General features: G+C 39.9%; 2 protein-coding genes across 7 annotated transcripts in view; one reads left to right on the forward strand and one right to left on the reverse strand.

The window, feature by feature from the left end:
* The window catches only part of PPP2R3C (protein phosphatase 2 regulatory subunit B''gamma), a 30,822-nt gene extending 21,253 nt beyond the window's left edge, over positions 1 to 9,569 (reverse strand). For both annotated transcript variants that reach the window (XR_011167224.1, XM_069082250.1), the window contains exons 1-2: positions 9,413 to 9,569; positions 5,145 to 5,272 (exon numbers count right to left, since the gene is read on the reverse strand). Coding sequence is in view for 1 of the 2 variants with exons in the window: in XM_069082250.1 (XP_068938351.1) it covers positions 5,145 to 5,272; positions 9,413 to 9,458 (174 nt within the window). In the remaining variant the exon portion in view is untranslated. The remainder of the gene's footprint in view (positions 1 to 5,144; positions 5,273 to 9,412) is intronic.
* Positions 9,570 to 9,591: 22 nt separating this feature from the next.
* Positions 9,592 to 19,673, forward strand: part of PRORP (protein only RNase P catalytic subunit) — an 86,792-nt gene continuing 76,710 nt past the window's right edge. The window contains exons 1-2 of one of the 5 annotated variants that reach the window (XM_069082244.1): positions 9,592 to 9,935; positions 17,157 to 18,604. In XM_069082244.1, coding sequence (XP_068938345.1) covers positions 17,607 to 18,604 — 998 coding nt within the window. In that variant the 5' untranslated portion in view covers positions 9,592 to 9,935; positions 17,157 to 17,606. Of the gene's footprint in view, positions 9,936 to 9,992; positions 10,183 to 17,156; positions 18,605 to 19,673 lie in introns of those variants that run through there. The other 4 variants (XM_069082243.1, XM_069082241.1, XM_069082242.1 and 1 more) reach the window with 4 other exon arrangements.

Raw genomic sequence — 19,673 nt, forward strand, 5'->3', positions numbered from 1 at the left:
GAGAGAGAGAGAGAGAGAGAGAGAGAGAGAGGAGAACTGAAGATTATAGAGGAAGAGATGACTGAATTTGTAATCTGAAGAGTGTCTATTTTCTTAGTAAAATATAAGTCAATGACCCCAGCTAGGGGGTGGAAGGAATGGAAGGTGTGACATGGTGATCTTGACTTTGATTCCTGGGAAAATTCTAGAAAGAAAAGCAGTGATTCAAAGCCAATATGACTTCATCAAGACTAGGTTATACAAGACGAAACCCATTTCTTTTTTCTCACAGGATTACTAAAACTAGTAAATGGAAGGATGTTGGAGATATGTTTACCTAGTTTTATCAAAACTTGTGAGAAAGTATTTCATAGTATTCTTAGGAAGAAGATCGGAGTAATATAGATTAGACAACAGTGCAATCATACAGATTCAGAACTGGCTGGGTGTCCTATTCAATGCCAATGCGGCAGAAAGTCTCCAGTGGACTATCCCAGAGAAATATATTTGGCCTTGTGCTGTTTGACATTTTTATCAATGCCTTGGATTAAATCATAGATAGTTTGCACATCACTTTTTTTTTCTTTTTTTGGAGGGAGGAAGGCAGGGCAATCAGGGTTAAGTGACTTGCCCAAGGTCACATGGCTAGTAAGTGTTAAGCGTCTGAGGCCGGATTTAAACCCAGGTCCTCCTGACTCCAGGGCCGGTGCTCTATTCATTGTACCATCTAGTCATCCCAATTGTGCACCATATTTGCAGATGGCACAGAACAAGGAGGAATAGCTAACACACTAGATGATGGAGTTAGAATCTAAGAGACTCTTGATTCAATGGCGATAAAATTAAATTCTTGCACTTGGGTTAAATAAATCAACTTCACAAGTATAAGGTGAGAAAGGCATAGATACTAATTATTCTGAAAAATATCTGAGGGTTTTAGTGGACGACAAGTTGAATGAGTCAATATTGTTATATGGCAGGCAAAAATAAAGGTAATTCAATTTTAGGTTTCATAAAGAGGGGTATAGCTTTCAGGAATAGGAAGGTCATAGTCCCACTGCATTCTGACCTTGTTAGATCTTATCTGGAATGCTATGTTCAATTCTAGGCACCATAATTTAAGGATATTACTAAGTTAGAGTATGTCCAGAGAAGGGCACCCAAGATGGTAAAGGGCTTAGAGACCAAGACATGAAGATAGCTGAAAAAATAGTGTATGTTTAGCTTAGGGAAAAGAAGACTTAGGAAGAATATAATAGTAGTCTTCAAAAATTTGAAGGATAGCCTTTTAAGGATTATTAAGAGCAGTCCTTGTCAGACAAAAATCAAGAAAATTTTTATAATCCTGTCTCTTATGCAGAGTTTCTGCCAGCATTGTTCAATTAAGTATTTAATAAGTACTTATGTCCCAGGCACTATGCTAGGAACAGGGCTATGAAATATTATTTTCCAGACTACAAAACTGGAGTTTGCTATCTAACAAACTTCTTATGTGTATACCAGGACATCTAAAGATTGTTGCAAGCTTGATTTTTTATTGGTGAGGTTCTTACTTCTTTCCCTGTTCCACCTATTTGTCACGTCTCCTCTCAGTTCCTCAGCACTTCCTTTATAATCCTCCCTATTCTGTTACATTTCTATCACACAGCTTGAACTAGGTAGTTTCTGAGTTCCTTTCCAACTTTGCCGTTACATAATATATAGCAGCTAATTTTATTCTCCCTGATATGGCCTGAATCAAATCTGAGGAGAGCCTTATATATATATATATATATTTTTTACACATTTATATTTGTTTTTTTCTCCTTTAATCTCTTCCTAAGGGGTGCCACATATTTCTTTAATACCTGTACAGTCCCTTATTTCTTCCAAAATATCTTACTATAAAAAAAGGGAATCTTTAACCACATAGGACTTACATGTATAAAACATTTATTATATTATATATTTATTTTATTAAACAACTAATTGTTTCAAGACTAGCACTGCAAAAATGAGAAAGTCATATACTTCAAATGAAAGGTCAATGACAACTCTGTACTTAGGGAAATTTACATGGATATTTGTAACAATTATACTTCTTACAGAAGTAAATGAGCATGACGGTCTAGGGTCTGACAAATCCACAGGTGCTGCTACTGGGATCTGTTATCTTTAACATCTCTCAATCTACTGCTTTCTTCCCTACTACCTTCAAATAAAACCTTCACCAAATTACACCATCCCTTCAAGCTATCATCCTCTATATTTCCTCTTTTCCCAGCGAAAAGCTTTCTAAACTCCTTGCTTCCAATTTCTCTCATTCATTCCTCAATCCTTTGCAACCTGACCTCCAATATCATCACTGAACTGAAACTGTACTCCCCAAAGAGAGCAGCTAATACTCACTGTCATTAGTAAGAACTCATTATCTGAAAACAGCTGAACTGGAAAGCAGATTGGCAAAAACTGGATACAGACTAACATTTTACACCATATACCAAGTTAAGCTACAAAATGGGTACATTACTAAGACATAAAGGGTAACATCAAAAACAAATCAGAGGGGCGGCCAGGTAGCACAGTGAGTAAGAGCACTGGCTCCAGTGTTGGGTTGACCTGAGGATCAAATCCGGGCTCAGACACTTAGCACCCACCCAGAAACATCTGGCTGTGTAACCTTGAGCAAGTTACTTAACCCCAATTGCTTAGGGGCGGCCAGGTGGCTCAGCAAGTAAGAGCACTGGCTCCAGTGTCGGGATGACCTGGGGATCAAATCCGGGCTCAGATACTTAGCACCACACCCAGAAATAACTGGCTGTGTAACCTCGAGCAAGTTACTTAACCCCAATTGCTTTAAAAAAAAATCAGAGGAGCAGAGAAGAAATTATCTATTAGACATATAGAAGGCAACATTATCCTTCCCGTCCTCCAGGCTTGCAACCTAGGAGTCATCCTGGGCTCTTCACTGTCTCTCACCCCTCATATCCAATCTGTTGCTAGGGATTGTAATTTCACCTTTGCAACATCTCTCAAATATGCCCCCTTCTTTCCTCTGACTAGCTACCATGCTAGGGGAGGGTCTCATTTCCTCATGCATAGACTATTAAAATACCATGCTGCAAGTCTCTGCCCACTCCAATCCATTTGCCTGAAGCACAGGTTGGACCATCTTACCCTCCTTTTCAAAAAACTCTAGTGGTGCCCTACTGCTTTCATGATTAAATACAGAAGCTCTGTTTGGTATTCAAAGCCCTTCATAACATAGCTGCCTTGTACTTTTCCAGTCTTTTAACACCTTGCTCCTTGCCATATACTCCTTTGATCCAGAGACACTGACTTTCTGGTTATTCCACAAACAAGACATTTCATCTTTCAGTTCTGATCATTTTCTCTGTCTCCAATGTCTGGAACACTCCTCCCTATTCTACTCTACCTACAGACCTCCCTGGCTTCCTTTATGTCCTAACTAAAATCCCTCCTTTTACTAGAAGCCTTTCCTAGCCCCTTTTAATTCCAATGCCTTCCTTCTATTAATCATTTCCTATTTATTCTGTATATAGCTTGCTTTGTTTATATTTGTTTGCATGTTGTCTCCCCCACTGGACTGTAAGCTCCCTGCAAACAGGGACTGTCTTTTGCCTTCTTTTATATCCCCAGAGTTTAGCACAGTGCCTGGCACATAATAAACATTTATTGATTGATCAAATTTTGATTACATAAAATTAAAGAGTTTTTGCAGAAACAAAACTAATTCAGTTAAAATTAGATAAGCAGCAGGTAAATGTGAAAAAAATTCTTGGCAGCAAGTTTCTCTGACAAAGGTTTTATTTCTAAGATATTTAGGGAAATAATTTAAAGAGCCATTCTCCAACTGATAAATGACCAAAGTTGTTTTCAGAGGAATAAATCCAAACTCTTAAGTAATCATATAAAAAATGCTCTAAATCACTAATAAAGAAATACAAATTAAAACAACTCTGAAGTTCTAGCTTACACCCATCAGATTGATTACCCCTACCTACTTCCCTATTCAATAAGCTCCAGTGGTTCCTTATTACCTCCAGAATCAAATATAAAATCCTATATTTAGGTTTTAAGGGTCTTCATAACTCTCCTACCTTTCCTGTCTTCTTATACCTCTACACATCTTGCAGAGTGCAAACAAGACACTGTCTTCTAACTCCAATCATTTTGACTGACTGCTCCCCATGCTCTTCCTCCTCATCTTGTCTCTTGGCTTCCTTGGTTTCATTCAAGTCTTAGTCCTACCTTTTGCAAGAAGGCTTTATCAATCTTCCTTAATCTTAGTGCCTTCCTTTTAAGATTATCTACAACTTATATATATATCCTATTTGTATAAAGTTTGCATGTTGCCTTCCCAATTAAACTGTAAGCTTGAGAGCAGGGACAGTTTGGGGTTGGTTTTTTTGGCCTTTCTTTACATCCTGGGCACTTAGCATTCCTTGGCACACAGCAGATACTTAATAAATGCTTTTGTGGACATTGGAGCTGTGAACTTGTCTAACCTTCTGGAAAGCTATTTGGAATTGTACTCAAAAATCTATTAAACTTAGCATAACCTCTGACCCAGAAACACCACTCCTATGTATATATCCTAAAGAAATGAAAAGAGAAAACTGGAAAGACTTATATTAATAGAAGTAGAGTAAAGTGACCAGAATCAATTTATATGATAACAATATTATAAAGATAAACAACTTGGAAAGACTTGGGAACTCTGGTCAATGCAATGACCAACAACAATCCCAGAGGAGTCATGATGAAGTGCACTACCTATCTCCTGAGAGAGGGGTAATGTTCTCAGAGTACATATTTTGAAATAGATATATTTTTTGGACATGTCCAATGCAGGAATCTGTTTTGCTTGACTATCATATTTGTAAAAGAGAGAAGGTAGATTTTCACTGATAACAAAAAGGAAAATTTAATTAACAAATAAAATAAAATGAGGGGGTTGGAAAAAATCTCAGGTCTTCTATGTTCAATTCTGTTTTATGACAATTATAGGTAATATGGGAACAAAAGTACAAAAAAAGTTACTACATTAAATATATCTCAATTAACTGATATTAAATAAAATATCCTGACCTTATCTACATTAAAGACTTAGATAACACTTATAAAGATTCAAGGATCTTTCAATGCTTAATTCTATTACTTACCCTATAATAAAAACGTGGAATAGATTTGTAGAATGCATTTGCATTTTTTCTACCTCCTTTCCACTCTGTGTAGTATTTTGTAAACAGATCCATTTCTTCATCTTTAAGTTCTTTTTCACTTTTTTTTGCTGATAACATAAAAGACAAACACAGACATACAGATGTATTTAGTACGAAAGATACATTATATAGTCATTTGTGTGGCCATATGTACCTTCTAGTTTCATTGACTTTATTCCTTTCCTATTATATAGCCTGCTAGAAAAAAAAATCTTTTGTAGAACAGTAAAATTTTTATATGTCATTTGGATAAAAGACATTCATGTATAGGCACAAAAGCCCTGGTAATGGAAGCACCTCCCAGACCCCTAGTCCTGCTTCCAGGAGCAGCCCACACAGACATTATCTAGGGAAGCAACTCCCATGGAGAAGAAGCCAGCCAATGCCACCAACTGCCACACACAGGAGAAGCAAGCCAGCATATCTGAAGCAGCAACATATGGTAAAAGAGGAGGAGGAAGCAGCACATGCCAAGCAAGTCAAATCACCATCACCACCAATCATCAAGAAGCTAAGTGGCTAGGTAGAACTGGAGTCAAAAAGAACTGAATTCAAATCCAGCTTCAGATACTTTCTAGCTGTGTGACCCTGGGCAAGTTACTTAACTCCAGTTTCTTCAATTGTAAAATGGGGATAATAATAGCACCTAACAATGCCTGTAGTATAGCAGGTAGTTTTAAGAAATTCTTGTTCCCTTCCCTCTTCCCCAGCCCCTAGCACCTTAAACAGCATTTCCCCTCAGACCACGATGGAGATAGCATAGGACTCTAAGCCTAAGAAATATAGGAATAGCAGTGCCTACTAGACCTGAGTTTAAATCCTACTTCAGACACTTACTAGTTGTGTGACCCTGAGCAAATAACCTGTTTGCCTCAGTTTCCTCAACCGTAAAATGAAGTTAATAACAGCACCTATCTCTTAAGGTTGTTGTAAGGATCAAAAGAGATAATAACTGTAAAGTATTTAGCACAGTGCCTGGCACATAGTAAGCACGATATAAATGTTAGCTATTATTATTAACATTATAGGGAGAAAAAGTGGAGAAGGGACCTTCTTCCTCATAACCACCAGGAACAACTGCTGACCAACTGATTCCAATAGTCAGGTAAGTACAGGGAGTGGCAGCATCTCCCAAACCATCAGTCCTACTTCTAGCCCAACCCTCCTGGCCAGCAAGTGGGGAGGTAACGCCTGTGGAGGAAGGGTCAAATATACCCACCAATTGACAAAAACAGAGCAGATAAGTCAGCCTAACTAAAGCAGAAAGGCACCTTGAGGGAGAGACAGGAGGTATTCAGTGCCAGGCAAGTCAAACCACCACTACCACCCTGACTACCACCTTTCCCTTAGATTCTAATGGAAACAGCTCAGGACTCTGAACCCAAGAGCCTTGAGAATGGCAATGCCTCCAAGCCTGTGGCCTCAGGCATCACCCTGGGAAATAACTCCTGTGAGGAAGAAGCCTGGCAACTGCTCCTACAGGTGCCATGGTCACAGTTCTTGCCACCATAGTCCTTGGAACTGTTGGATAGTTCAACATCAGAAACTGGTATCATTTCATCAGTGGAAATGATGTTTAAAAAAAAAAAGGCATTACCACTTGCTTTGCCATTGTACTCTAAGAACCATAAGATTTTCTCATCTTATATGCTGCTGAAACTTTCCATATGTGTTGTCTTCCCCATTAGAATGTGAGCTCCTTGACTGTCTTTTCTATTTGTATCTCCAGTACTAAGCACAGTGCTTTGAATATGGTAAGCATTTAATAAATGTTTTATTCATTCATTTTTGAATGACATAGCATCTCAGTGGTTTATTTGTTCCATTCAAAAAATATTTCAATCAAAATGTGATATCAACAACGCGATTATTGCCTCTATTGCAAGATTTTTGTCTAGGTCCTATTAATATTATCTAACCAATAAGGTTGTCTTGAGAATCAGATGAGATAATATATGTAAAACATTTTGCAAATCTTAAAGCTCTATACAAACATCAGTTATTAATATTAAATGTAATTTAGACTGATCTCTTCTTTCAATTCATTTTTGGATCCAGCTCATTGTACATTGGTATTAGACACTGTCCTATCCCAGAACCTGCACTATTATATAAATTCCAAGGAGTAGCTTTCCCACTACATGTCCAGACAATAAGCATTTTTCATCCATTTAGTTTTTCATATATGGATTAAGTTAATGTCTTTTGAGTAATCGAAAGTACACTTCTGGTACCTGACAGAATCAACAAAACACATGCATAATGTATAAAGCAAAGGTAAACAAAAAAAAAGGTAAAGTCTAGAATGATAAGTTTGGAATTCTTATTGTGAAGAAACTTAAATGTCAGTAAGTCAGTCAACAACATTTATTAAGTACCTACTATGTGTTAAGTACTGCCCTAAGCACTGGAGATACAAATATGAAAAAAGAAAGACATCGCTTGTCCTCAAGGAGCTTACAATCTAAAGTAGGAAGACTGCACAAAAGGAAGCTGAAAAAACACACAAAAAGAAACTGAAAAGCCTGGGGAGGAAGGTGCTGTGGAAGGTACCCAATACGGGGGCACAGTGGAAAAATCAGAAAAGTTCCAAAGTTGTACAGCTGTGTGAGAAATGAGCTGAGCTCCCTCCTTAAATAGAGATTTTGGAGTTCATAGTTCTCACTTCAAATCAGACGGATAGTGATGAAGTAGAATACCAAATAGGATCTTACAGGATGAGACTTTCCTAATAATTCTTGGGGCATGGTAGAAAAGACAGAGGAGAGGAGATTGTATTTTATTCTAAAGGCAATGAGATGCCACTGAAGCTTTTTGAGAGATCAAACTAACATGGTCAGACCTGCACTTTAGGAATATCTATCTATTGGACAGGATATGAATTTGGATGGACTGAATATAAAGACTTACTCCTGAAATGCAAACTGATGTACAAGATGGTTCATATCAGAATTGAAAAGGTGGAGAACAATGGGTTGGACTGCCTTTAGCAAACTGCAGGATTCCTTTGACCCCAAGCTTCCCAAGAAACAAAAGTCAATCTCTTTCATAAATGAATGTTGCTAGACAACAATGATACATGGAATATTACAATTTCCAAATATTAAAAATTAATTTCACTCAGAGGGGAACTGGTTAGGTAGAGTGTGGTGGAGAGAGGGCATACACTATGAATGTGACCAATGAGGAATTTCAAAGAAGACAACATAGAAACAACTAACTATATACAAAAAAAGCATAAGCAGGAAGAATAGGTAGTAGTCTCAGAAAGGCACTAAGACTGAAGAGGACTGGAAGCCAGGGGGCAGTGAAGTGAAGGGAGAGAATTCCAGGTATTAGGGGTGTAAAAACATTCAGAATTGAAAGAGAAGAGCGTCACATAGAAACATTAAGGTTAGTAGCACTCAACGGCAGAGTATATGAAACGCAAAAAGGGTGTAAGGAGACCAGAAACGTAGGAAGGAACAAGATAATAAAGGACTTTAGGAGTTAAACAGAAGACTTTGTCCTGGAAGTAGTGAGTCCCTAGAGTTTATGAGATAGGGTCAGACCTGCATTTTAGGAACATTAACTTGACAGCTGAGTGGATGACAGAATGGATGAGGGAGAGGCCTGAGGCAGGGAGAACAACCAAGAGGGTATCGAAATCTAGACTTGAGGTAATGAGGGCCTATACCGGGGCGGCTGCCATGTCAGTAGAGGGAAGGGGGCATAAACCAGAGGCATTAGGAAGGTTGAAATGACAGCCCTTAAAGAGTTTGATTGGCTTTTGGCAGGGAGAGAAAGAGGGAAGAGTCAAGGATGACAACTTAGGTGGCAAGTCTGGAGGCCTGTCTAATATTCCCTAGCACTTAGGGGTACTAAGAGGCCACAAGAGTACCCCAAGTATTCCAAGCCTTGGGTGTTGCCTTGGAAAGGGGGCGCACGCCTCCACGGGCGGTCTCTCCCGCGCTTCTGCAAGAGCTCCCAGAGCCTAAAGGGCACACGTGGAAAAGCAGAGAAAGCCCAAGCCCACCTATTACCAGCACTGGGAGCCCGGCCTCCCCTAAAGGAGTCCCTCCCCCCAGGCCCGCGCCCAGGGGCCCAAGCTGCACACCTCCCGCGGCGGCTCCGGGAAACCGAGGACTACCGGAACGGGCAGCCTCGGCTGGCGCCGCCCGCCCCTGCCTCCCCGACCTCTCTGTGGCCGCCTAACTCCTAGTACTCACAATTTGGGGCTGCTAACCGTCTGCGAAGCACCTCTCTCCAGTCCATAGATGAATCCCTGCGTGGTGCCTCAGACCGTGGCTCTTCCCTAACGGCTGCGCAGTCAATCAGTCTCTACAGCCCCCTAAGCAGGCCACCGTAGTCATTTGGGAGGGGGGCGGGGCAGGGAAAGGAGGGAGGCCCCGAGAAGGAAGATGACGCTTGTCGTCCATCTTAGGTAAGGGCGAAAGTCTCGGCGGAGAGGGACGTCGGAGTTAACGAGCGACCACCCAAGAGAAGGCCGATTATTCGCCGGGTTCTAAGACAGAAAGTATAGAAGGCGGATGAATTTCTTATCCCAACCCCACGCAGTGAGCGTTAGCTACCCTCTACGCGATTTTCTCCTAAAGAGCGGGCGTCTCTTTTTCTTTCTCGTGTTTTATAGCTCCATAATCGTCACGTGAGGCCGCTTCAGGAAGCGTGCGTGCCGGGCGCGACTTCTGCCCAAGGCTCTGTTTCCCTGCCGCTGCTGCCAGCCCCTTCATGGTGAGTTCCTCGTCAGTGGAGATGGGGTTTGGTTGTGGTTAACTGTGGGTCTCTGGGACTAGAAGAGATTCGACCACAAGAGGGACTCAACCAACTGCCTCTGCTCGCTAGGGAAGTGGACTTAGGGAGTCTGAAACTGCTTGATGGCAGATGGTTGGTTATTTTTTCCGTTTCTCTATTCGACCCAGTGACCCACAATCTACCCCATCCGTACCCAGAGGTTGGGCTGTAAGGCATTTTGGGAAAGGTAGTTTCTGCGTTTTTGACTTTTTCCTTTAAACTTTCTTTTCTTTTCAACCTAAGATTTCCATTCTCTCCCTCTTCCCTCCCCAAGCGCCCGTTAAGAAATTAAGGGGAAAAAAACCCGTTTTACAAGCCTATATAGTCAAGCAAAGCAAATTACCTATTGGCCAAAAAAAAATAGAAAATGGTCACCATCTGCATGCACTCTGTCAGGAGGTGGGTGTCAGCATTTCAGTGTAAGTCCCCTGGGATTGGAGTTGCTGGGCGTTTTTTTTTCTTTTCCTTTTAGAAAAAGTACTTTGGCAGGTAGTTTCTAGAATCGCATAGGATGTTATCATGAGACAAAAATTGATGCTTAAATTAAAAAAAAAGTCTTCCCCTAATTTGGAATAACATTCCACATGAAGGTTACTGCATTTAGATGCTGGGAGGCCCCAGTTCTTAGTAGGGGTAAGTTTCCACCAGCTTTTTACTTAAGGTAATTGATTGAGGGTAGCCGAGATTCTCATTAATGTTGGTGGAGCATTAGGACCTGCTGAGATCAGCTTTCATATGAGGTTTCCCAGTAGGTAGCAAAATGTAGGTGTTGAACCCAAATCTCAGTTCTGATGTAACTGTCTGAAGCCTTAAGGTCACTTGGTCACTCTTGAGTTTCAGTTTGCTTTAAATGTAAAATGGAAATAATACTTCTAGTTTATATTGGAACCCCAGTTCAAATCCCAGATCTGATGTATCACTGTAAGCAAGTCCCTTAACCTTTCTAGACCTGTTTCCTCATCTGTAAAATGGGAGTAGGAGGTGAGGGTGTAGGAATTAGATAACCCCTAAAGGCCCCTCCAGCTTTAAATCTGATTTATTTCCTAACATTTAGTCTAAACTTCTTATTTTGGACGTAAAGAAAAATGACATCTACAAGGTTACATTTGTAGTAAATGTAGTAAGCTATGATTGGAACTGAACTTAATGAGAGGAAGGAATATCCATCTTCTTTTTCCTAATTACTGACACCACTTTTTAAAGATTTTAGCTAGCGGGGGAGTCAAGATGGCAGAGTAGAAGCAGGACCTCCCCAAGGCTCCGGCTCCCACCTTCCCCAATCCATGTAAAAAGGGGACTCTAAACAAACTTTGGAGCTGCAGAACCCACAAAATGACACAGAGAAGCTAACCTCCTGCTGAGGACAGCCCTGAAGGCCAGCAGAAATCAGCCAACACAGGGATCAAGGAGCCAAGCACAGCCCCACCCCGAAGCTTTAGCCCCAGGGTGGGCCTGACCAGCCGCCGGCCAGAGGGACTCCAGATCAGCAGCAGCTGTGGCCATTTCCACATTTATCAACACAGATGTGAAGGACAAAGTGAGAGGTCAGTGCAGTCTGGACTTTGGGACCAGTAAGTGGGAGTGCGTGGCTTCTACCCCCCGGGCGAGAAGCTACTGAGACACCAGCTGGCAGTCAGCACCACATGGCAGCTTTAGCTCCTGGCCTGAAGAGTGTAGGAGGACCAAGCATCAGTCTGAGGGGTAATCACTCTTGCTTTAACCTTCTTGGATTTGGATTGCAGTCTAGGGTGGTGGTCCTGGGGTGTGTGTCCAGCTTGCCAGAGTGTGTGGAGACCTCAGAGAGGGCACCCATCTAATACCTCCAGAAGCTGAGAAAACCCCAGCGTTTGGGATGAAAGTTCCCCTGTCTGTGGCAAAAAGCCTAGGGGTCAAGTGACTGAGGGTAGACATGACCAGGCAAAGGAAACAAAGCAGACAGATTTCATTACACTCCTATTTTGGGGACAAAAAGGAGCAAAGCATGGAACAGGAGGAAGAGAGGGAAGTCAGAACTCCTGCACCAAAAGCTTCAAAGGAAAATACAAGCTGGTTACAGGCCATAGAGGACCTTGAAGAAGCAGATAAGAGAAGTGGAGGAAAAATTGGGAAGAGAAATGAGAACGATGCAAGAAAATTCTGAAATGAGAGTCAACAGCCTGACTGAGGAAAATAATACCTTAAAAAACAGACTGACTCAAATGGCAAAAGAGGCTCAAAAAGGCAATGAGGAGAAGAATGCCTTAAAAAGCTGAATTTGCCAGATGGAAAAAGAATCTCAAAAGCTCACTGAGGAGAATCATTGCTTCAGAATTAGATTGGAGCAAATGGAAGCTAATGACTTTATGAGAAATCAAGATGCTGTTAAACAGAGCCAAACAAATGAAAGAATAGAAGGCAATGTGAAATATCTCATGGGAAAAACCACTGACCTGAAAAATAGATCCAGGAGAGATAATTTTAAAATTATTGGACTACCTGAAAGCCATGATCAAAGTAAGAACCTAGAAATCATCCTCCAGGAAGTTCTCAAAGAAAACTGCCCTGATGTTTTAGAACCAGAGGGCAAAATAGAGATTGAAAAAATCCACCGATCACCTCCTGAAGAAGATCCCAAAAAGAAAACCTCTAGGAATATTATAGCCAGGTTCCGGAATTCCCAGATTAAGGAGAGAATATTACAAGCAGCCAGGAAGAAACAATTTGAATATTGTGGAAACACAATCAGGATAACCCAGGATCTCGCAGCTTTGACACTGAGGGATCGAAGGACTTGGAATATGATATTCGGGAGGACAAAGGAGCTGGGATTAAAACCAAGAGTCACCTACCCAGCAAAACTGAGTATCATGTTTCAGGGGAAAATATGGTCATTCAGTGGAATAGAGGACTTTCAAGCATTCTTGCTGAAAAAACCAGAGTTGAATAGAAAATTTGACATTCAGATACAAGAAGCAAGAGAAGCATGAGAAGGTAAACAGGGAAAAGAAATCCTAAGGAACTTATCAAAGTTGAACTATTAACATTCCTACATGGAAAAACAATAATTGTAACTTATGAAACTTTTTTCAGTAGTTGAAGGGAATAGAAATATATATATATATCTGTCTATGTATGAGGGTATATGGGTATATGAATACATATGTGAATGTGTGTATATATGTTTACAGATATACATAGATAGAGGGCACAGGACCAAGTTAACAGGAAGGGATGATACTTAAGAGGTGAGAGAGGAATATAATGAGAGGAGATGGGGAGAGACAGAATGAGAGACTATCTCATATAGAAGAGGCAAGAGAAAATGGTTACAATGGGGGGGAAGAATAGGAAGGCAAAAGGGAATGGGTCAGCCTTATTCCCATTGAATTTGACTTGAGGGGGGAATGAAATACACACTAAATAGGGTATCTCACCCTCCAGGAGAGTAGGGGGGGAAGGGGATGAGAGAGGGGATGATGGAAGGGAAGGCAGGCTGGGGGGGAGGGAAGTTGGAAGCACCCACTTTTGAAAAGGGACAAGATCAAAGTAGAGAATAGAACAAGTGGGAGGTGGGATAGGAGGAAGGGAAATATAGTCAGTCTTTTACAATATATCTACTATGTTATTGTTTTGCATTAGCCACACATGTACAACCTATAGTGAACTGCTTATCTTCCCAGTAAGGGTGGGTGGCACAGGACGAAGGGAATGAATCTGGAATTCAAAGTTTTAAAATAAAATATTCAAAAATATATATATATATACTATTATTAATACTATTTTACATGTAATTGGGAAATAAGACATACAGGCACTGGGGCATAGAGATGCACTGGAAAAGTCGAAAGGGTTATGGGAGAGAGCAGACTGGAGGAGGGGATATCCTGTGGGACTGCTATTTTGGGTCGGTGGGTAGGAGAAAAACGGGGAGAAAATTTGTAACTCAAAATCTGGTGGAAATGAGTGATGTAAATCATAAGTTAATAAGGCATTTAAAAAAAAAGATTTTAGCTAGGTGTGGAAGTGGCTAGAGCACTCAGACTGGAGTCAGGAAGACCTAAGTTCAAATGTGAACTCAAACACTTACTAGTTGTATGACTCTGGGCAGGTCACTTATCCCTATTTGCCTCAGTTTCCTTATCTGTAAAGTTAACTGGAGAAGGAAATGGCAAACCATGCCAGTATCTTTCAAAATACTAATCAAGAAAACTCCAAATGGGGCCACAAAAAGTTACAACTGAAGAACAATAACTAAATTTATCAGTGTCTGGTTGCACTTCAGGCCTCGATGTTTTGGGGATATGAGGACCTGAGCAGAGCTAGGCCCCATATGCATTAGATACTTTGACTTTCTTGACTTACTTATGATCTCTTAATTGCAAAATCTTGTAGTGTTTTCTTCAGTGTTCCTCTTTCTGCTTCATTTGACACTCCCAGATACTTTCTTCTGTGAGTTTATATGATGTCACTTGGTTTGCCTCCACTTGTCTAACCACTTTTCCTCGGTCTTCTTTGCTAGTTCATAACCATTATCATGGTCCTTCAGTGTGTGTTCCCCAAGGTTCTGTCCTGGGTTCTTTTCTCCCTTGCTGGCCACATCAACTCTGACAGATTTGCATGTCTCAGGAAATGACTTACAGATTTCTGTCTCCAGTTCTAATCTCTTCTCTCTGCCTCTGTTTCACATCACCAAGGTTTATTAGATCTCAAACTGGATATCCTGGAAACATCTCAAACTCAAGGTGTCCAAAAGAGAACTCATTATTGTCTTCCTTACTCCTCTAAACCTTACACTCTTCTTCCAAACTTAACAGCTATTGTGCTATTTAAAAAGTTCAAAAGGCATAATTTCTGGGTAATTTAATTATTTTATTAATAATGCTAGCCTGTTTATCAATAAAAAAGTCATTTGGCCATCTCTCTTAGACCAAAGACTCTTCTTGGCAGTAGGCTTACAGTTTATATGCCCTTGGAAGACTAGATATTTCTGAGGGTAGCAATCAACTCTGATTAGAATGAGAGACTGGGCTATGTTACAATGAGGTCTTTGGTTATGTGACTTGGATCACCCAAATATTGGTCAGTGAGACTTAGCAGTTTACTATCAGCTGTTGGACAAAAGAGAAAATCAATGTTTTCCCAGATCGGAGTGAACGCAATGAGCAGGAATTAGCCTAAACTTAGAAGTTCTCTTTACTGTCTTTGATTAGATGTAGGCCTGGGAAAATCTTTCAGTAAGATCTTCCATAGTGGTTGATTTCTGAATGAGAAAGCAGAAAAAAGGAAAAACCTTGATTCTGATTCAATACTTTGTAACACAAGAGAGAAATAATAGTTTCTCTCACTGGTCTCTCAGATTCAAAACTTTTACTTCAAATTTACTCTGACTTCACTTGTCCAATCTTGCCATTTCTGTCTCTACAACATTTCTCATATTTGACCTCTTTTTAAACAGTCACTAACTTAGTTTGGCCACTCATCCCTTCGTACCTGGCTATTCGTTCCAATGGTCTCCTTGAGACAGGTAGTGCAGGAATAGAGCACTGGGCCTGGAGTAAGGTAGACCTGACTTCAAACCTGGCCTCAGCCGCTCACTAGCTGTGTGAACCAGGGCAGGTTACTTAACTTTGTCTCAGTTTTCTCAACTGTAAAATGGAGATAATAATAGTTCATGTCTCCCAGGGTTATCATAAGGATCAAGTGTAGTAGAGTGCCTAGCACAGTGCCTGGCACATAGTAAGGACTTACTAAATGCTTCTTTCCTTTCTTCCTAACTGCCAGCCTCTTAACACTCCAGTCCATCCTCCAACTCTGCTACCAAAGAGATTTACCTTAATTTCAGATCTGACCATCATACCCCTACCAAGTAAAATCCATTAGCTCCCTATTGTTTCTAGGATTAAATAGGAACTGTTTAGCTTTCTGAGCCCTTTACAATTCTGACCCAGTTTATCTTTCAACCTCATTGGACACTACTCCCTTTCCTGCACTCTTCAATCCAGGCAAAAAAGACTGTGTTCCTCATACACAGCATTCACTCTCCCATCTCTGTCTTTGTACCCCCATACCTGGAATGTACTCTTTTTTTACTTCTGTCTCACATAATTCCTCTTCAAGGTGGAGCCCAAACAACTTTCTTTATGAAGTCTTTCCCTCTCTCAAACTTGTAGTTATGCTTTGTATTTATTCTATACACTTATATATGTACTTGTTATCTCCCTTTCCCCTTTTTTGTGTTGTCTTCCTCTCCCACTCACCCCTCTAGTATATAAACTCCTTGCAAATAAGAATTATTTAATTCTTTTCATATTTTCAACACTTAGCTTAGTTCCTGGTATGTAATAGGTACTTAATAAATACTAGTTGATTGGCTGACTGTGGGAATCCCTGTCTGGTCCCATATTGGATGCTTCCAGCAAGTGACAGCTTTTTTAAGATCTGGAACTCAACCAAGTGGGCCCCTAGGTGGCATGCCTTCAGTGTAATGGTTATTGTGATGATCAGATGAGGTAATATATGTAAGTGCTTTGCAGACCTTACGGCACTATATGAACATTAGTTATTATCTCTGTACATTTCTTTTCCCCCACCAGACTGAACTCCAAACTCTCAAACAAGGTCTGTTATATAAACTTTATACTGCTTCCCCAACTTTAAATAAACAATAAATATTTATTAAGTACATATGTTCCAGGCATTGGGCTGGGGATACAAATGTTAAAAAGATAGTCACTACCCTCAAGGAGCTTACAGTCTAACATGGAAAGACAACACATAAAAGGAAGCTAAAAATGGGTAGAGGGGAAGGAAGGTAGTAGCCCATTTGAGGACATACTGAAGAAGTTAATCAGAGAAGTCCCAAAGATAAGGAATGCAGAGATGCCTGGGCTGAAGTCTCTCATTAAACGGAGGTTTGGCATTCATGGCCCCATCCTCCAATCAAAAGTTGAAATTAGTGGTGAGGTGGAGTTCCAGGGTTGATGAGATCTCATAAGATGATGAAGTTATCACAATAATGAACTTCCTGGGACTGGTGGAGAAGTCCCAAAATTGTATAGACAAGTGAGAAATGAAGAATATAATCACAGTGCTTGAATTGAGCCTTTTGTAAGATTGCTGTAATTTTGTAAGATTTTGTGACTAGATGGGGTACTGATTTTACTATGTGTTTTTTATTTTTAGGTTCTCTGACTGGCTTATAAGGAAATAACTCTCATTTGGAGTCAGAAGACCGAAGTTCAAATCATGGTCTACCACTCACTCTGTGACCTTCAGAAAGTGATTTAACCTCTCTGGGCCTCAGTTTCCTCATCTGTAAAATGAAGGAGTTGGACTAGATGACTTCTAAGGCCACTTGCAGCTCTAAATCTACAATCCTATGAACCTCTAAACTCTATTACCTAGAAGAACCTTAGCTTTAAGCAGAGTGCTCTGCTCCAGATAGATCAATCACCCTTACCTGCAGTTAGATATTTGGGGTTCTCCTTACAAAGAAAGGACTTTAACTTTTTTTCATTGAAAAACTGAACATTTCTCATCTCAGAATTGGCCTGTTTTCATCCCCTCACGATCCTCTTCCCATCCTTGTATTGTTGTACTTAATCAGTCCCTGGATCTCTCTCTCCATCCTGGATGATGACTCTCCTTTTGTCTTTATGTCGGAGTTTGCAGATGCTTTGGAAGAACAGATTGTATCAGGGACCAAGTCCCAGGAACCAAACATTCTCTGTTTTATACTCCTATTTTCACTTTAGTAAGAAAGAGCAGAGATATTTTTCTCTTACTTTACCATTTCTGCAAAATACCAAAGCAACTAAATTGCTAATTTCCAAGGCCATATCTAGTAGCAACAGTGGTAAGAACAGAAGTAAGCAAGAATCTTCTGTTTCTCTTCATCCCTTGTTTTCTGCTGGAACTGCAAAGAAGAAGTCAGAGATGTTTGGGTATAAGAAAGATCAACAAAACTGTTTACCCTTTAGCAGCCCTGTGTTACTCCCAAAAAATCCTTTGAATTCAGAAGAATGGGAGAAAGTAAAGGAAAATTTTGAACAAAAAGACATTTTTGAAAATTGGATGATGACACAGATGATCAAATATAATTGCTCTATAGATATTGCAAAATCCCTGCTGTCTTGGATAGCTAAGAAAAATAATGGTATTGTGGGATATAAGCTGCTTGTTGGGTACTTGACTTTGTGTGTTTCTCAGAGCCACACAACAGAGGTTGTTGATGTCTATGAAATTATGAAGACCAGGTACAGAACTCTAGAACCTGAAGGTTATACTCTTCTCATCCGGGGATTAATACATTCAGATAGGTGGAGAGAGACCCTGAGCCTGTTAGAAGATATCAAAAAAGTCATGTCTCCTTCAAAAAAGAATTATGGTGACTGTATCAAAGGAGCTCTTCTTCACCAAGAAGTGAACTTAGCTTGGAATCTGTATCTTGAAATGCTTAATCATAGAATAATTCCCAATTGGGAAACTTTTCAGGCTTTCTTTGACTTTGCAAAAGGTGTGAATAATAATCAATTTGAAGGAAGACTCTTAGACATCCTTTTATATCTAAGACACAATCAAATGTATCCCACTGAACCCTTTGCCCAGAGTATAAAAGCATGGTTTGAGAGGTAAGTTGTGATTTTTAAAAAAAAGGTATAAAACATTTCTACCCCAGACTAAGTAGTACTTTTTGATAGTTGTTCATTGTAATCATCTGTAGCATTTAGATTCCACATTTCTTGCATCTCCTAATTGTTTTTAGTACTAGTAACAAACCTAAACTATGCTAGTTTCTAGCTTTGCAATAAGAAAGAAAATTATTTATTTTGAACCTTTTTCTCCTTTCTCTTAATCCAATTTATCCAACTTTGAGTTTAATTAAGGTGGTTAATTTTTGTTGTTTTTTTTTTTTTTAGCTCAGGTGCTTGGAGTGAGTAAGAGGAAAAGGGAAGTAGAATTTGGCTGAAACTTTTTCTTAGGTTCCTCAAAGGCTTCCGTAGCTTCAGGATAGCATGCCATTGTCTCTTTATTTTCAGCACTTCACAATTACATAATTATATGTCATAATTTCAGTGTGTTTTGTTGGAACAGCTTTGAACTGGACAGAGAATATTTAAAGAGTTAAGCTATTTAAGAATCTACAACTAGAGATTTTATTCTTGGATTTTCCCATATTTTCATGGCTTTTTTCTCCTCTTTTTTACATGTTTCCCCCCCTTTTTTTCTGTTGCTTTCACTGGCTTTAAAAATAATATGCTCCAGGGTGCAAGAGTTGGAGCATCAGGGAATGTGGGGTGCTGAATGAAGGAGGCTATTTAAAGACTGTTGATGGAGCCTTTGAAAAAAAATGTTTTCTAAAAAAATCTGTTCATATCTTTTTTTTCTTACTTTGTCTAATTTATTTCCTTCTTCAAAAGAAATTATCCTTTTAATTCCACAATTAAGTGTTTGCTATGGTTCACGATGGTAGACCCTGGTTGTACAGTGACAAAAATGACAGTCTTTCCTTCATGGTGTCTGCTTTCTACTCTGTGTATACAATATGTGTCCATGTATAATAGAAATTAAATTGAGAGAGAGAGAGAGAAAGAGCACAAATTGTTGGGGTTACTGAAGGCTTTTCAAAGGAGGTGGTACCTAAGTTGAATCTTGAGATAATTCAAGGATTCTCGGAGGTAGAAATGAAGAGGAAGTACG

This window comes from Petaurus breviceps, unplaced genomic scaffold (genome assembly GCF_028583685.1).
Source record: "Petaurus breviceps papuanus isolate PSGF00001 unplaced genomic scaffold, PetGlider_PUasm1.0 164, whole genome shotgun sequence".
In the NCBI taxonomy this organism is placed as follows: Eukaryota; Metazoa; Chordata; class Mammalia; order Diprotodontia; family Petauridae; genus Petaurus; species Petaurus breviceps.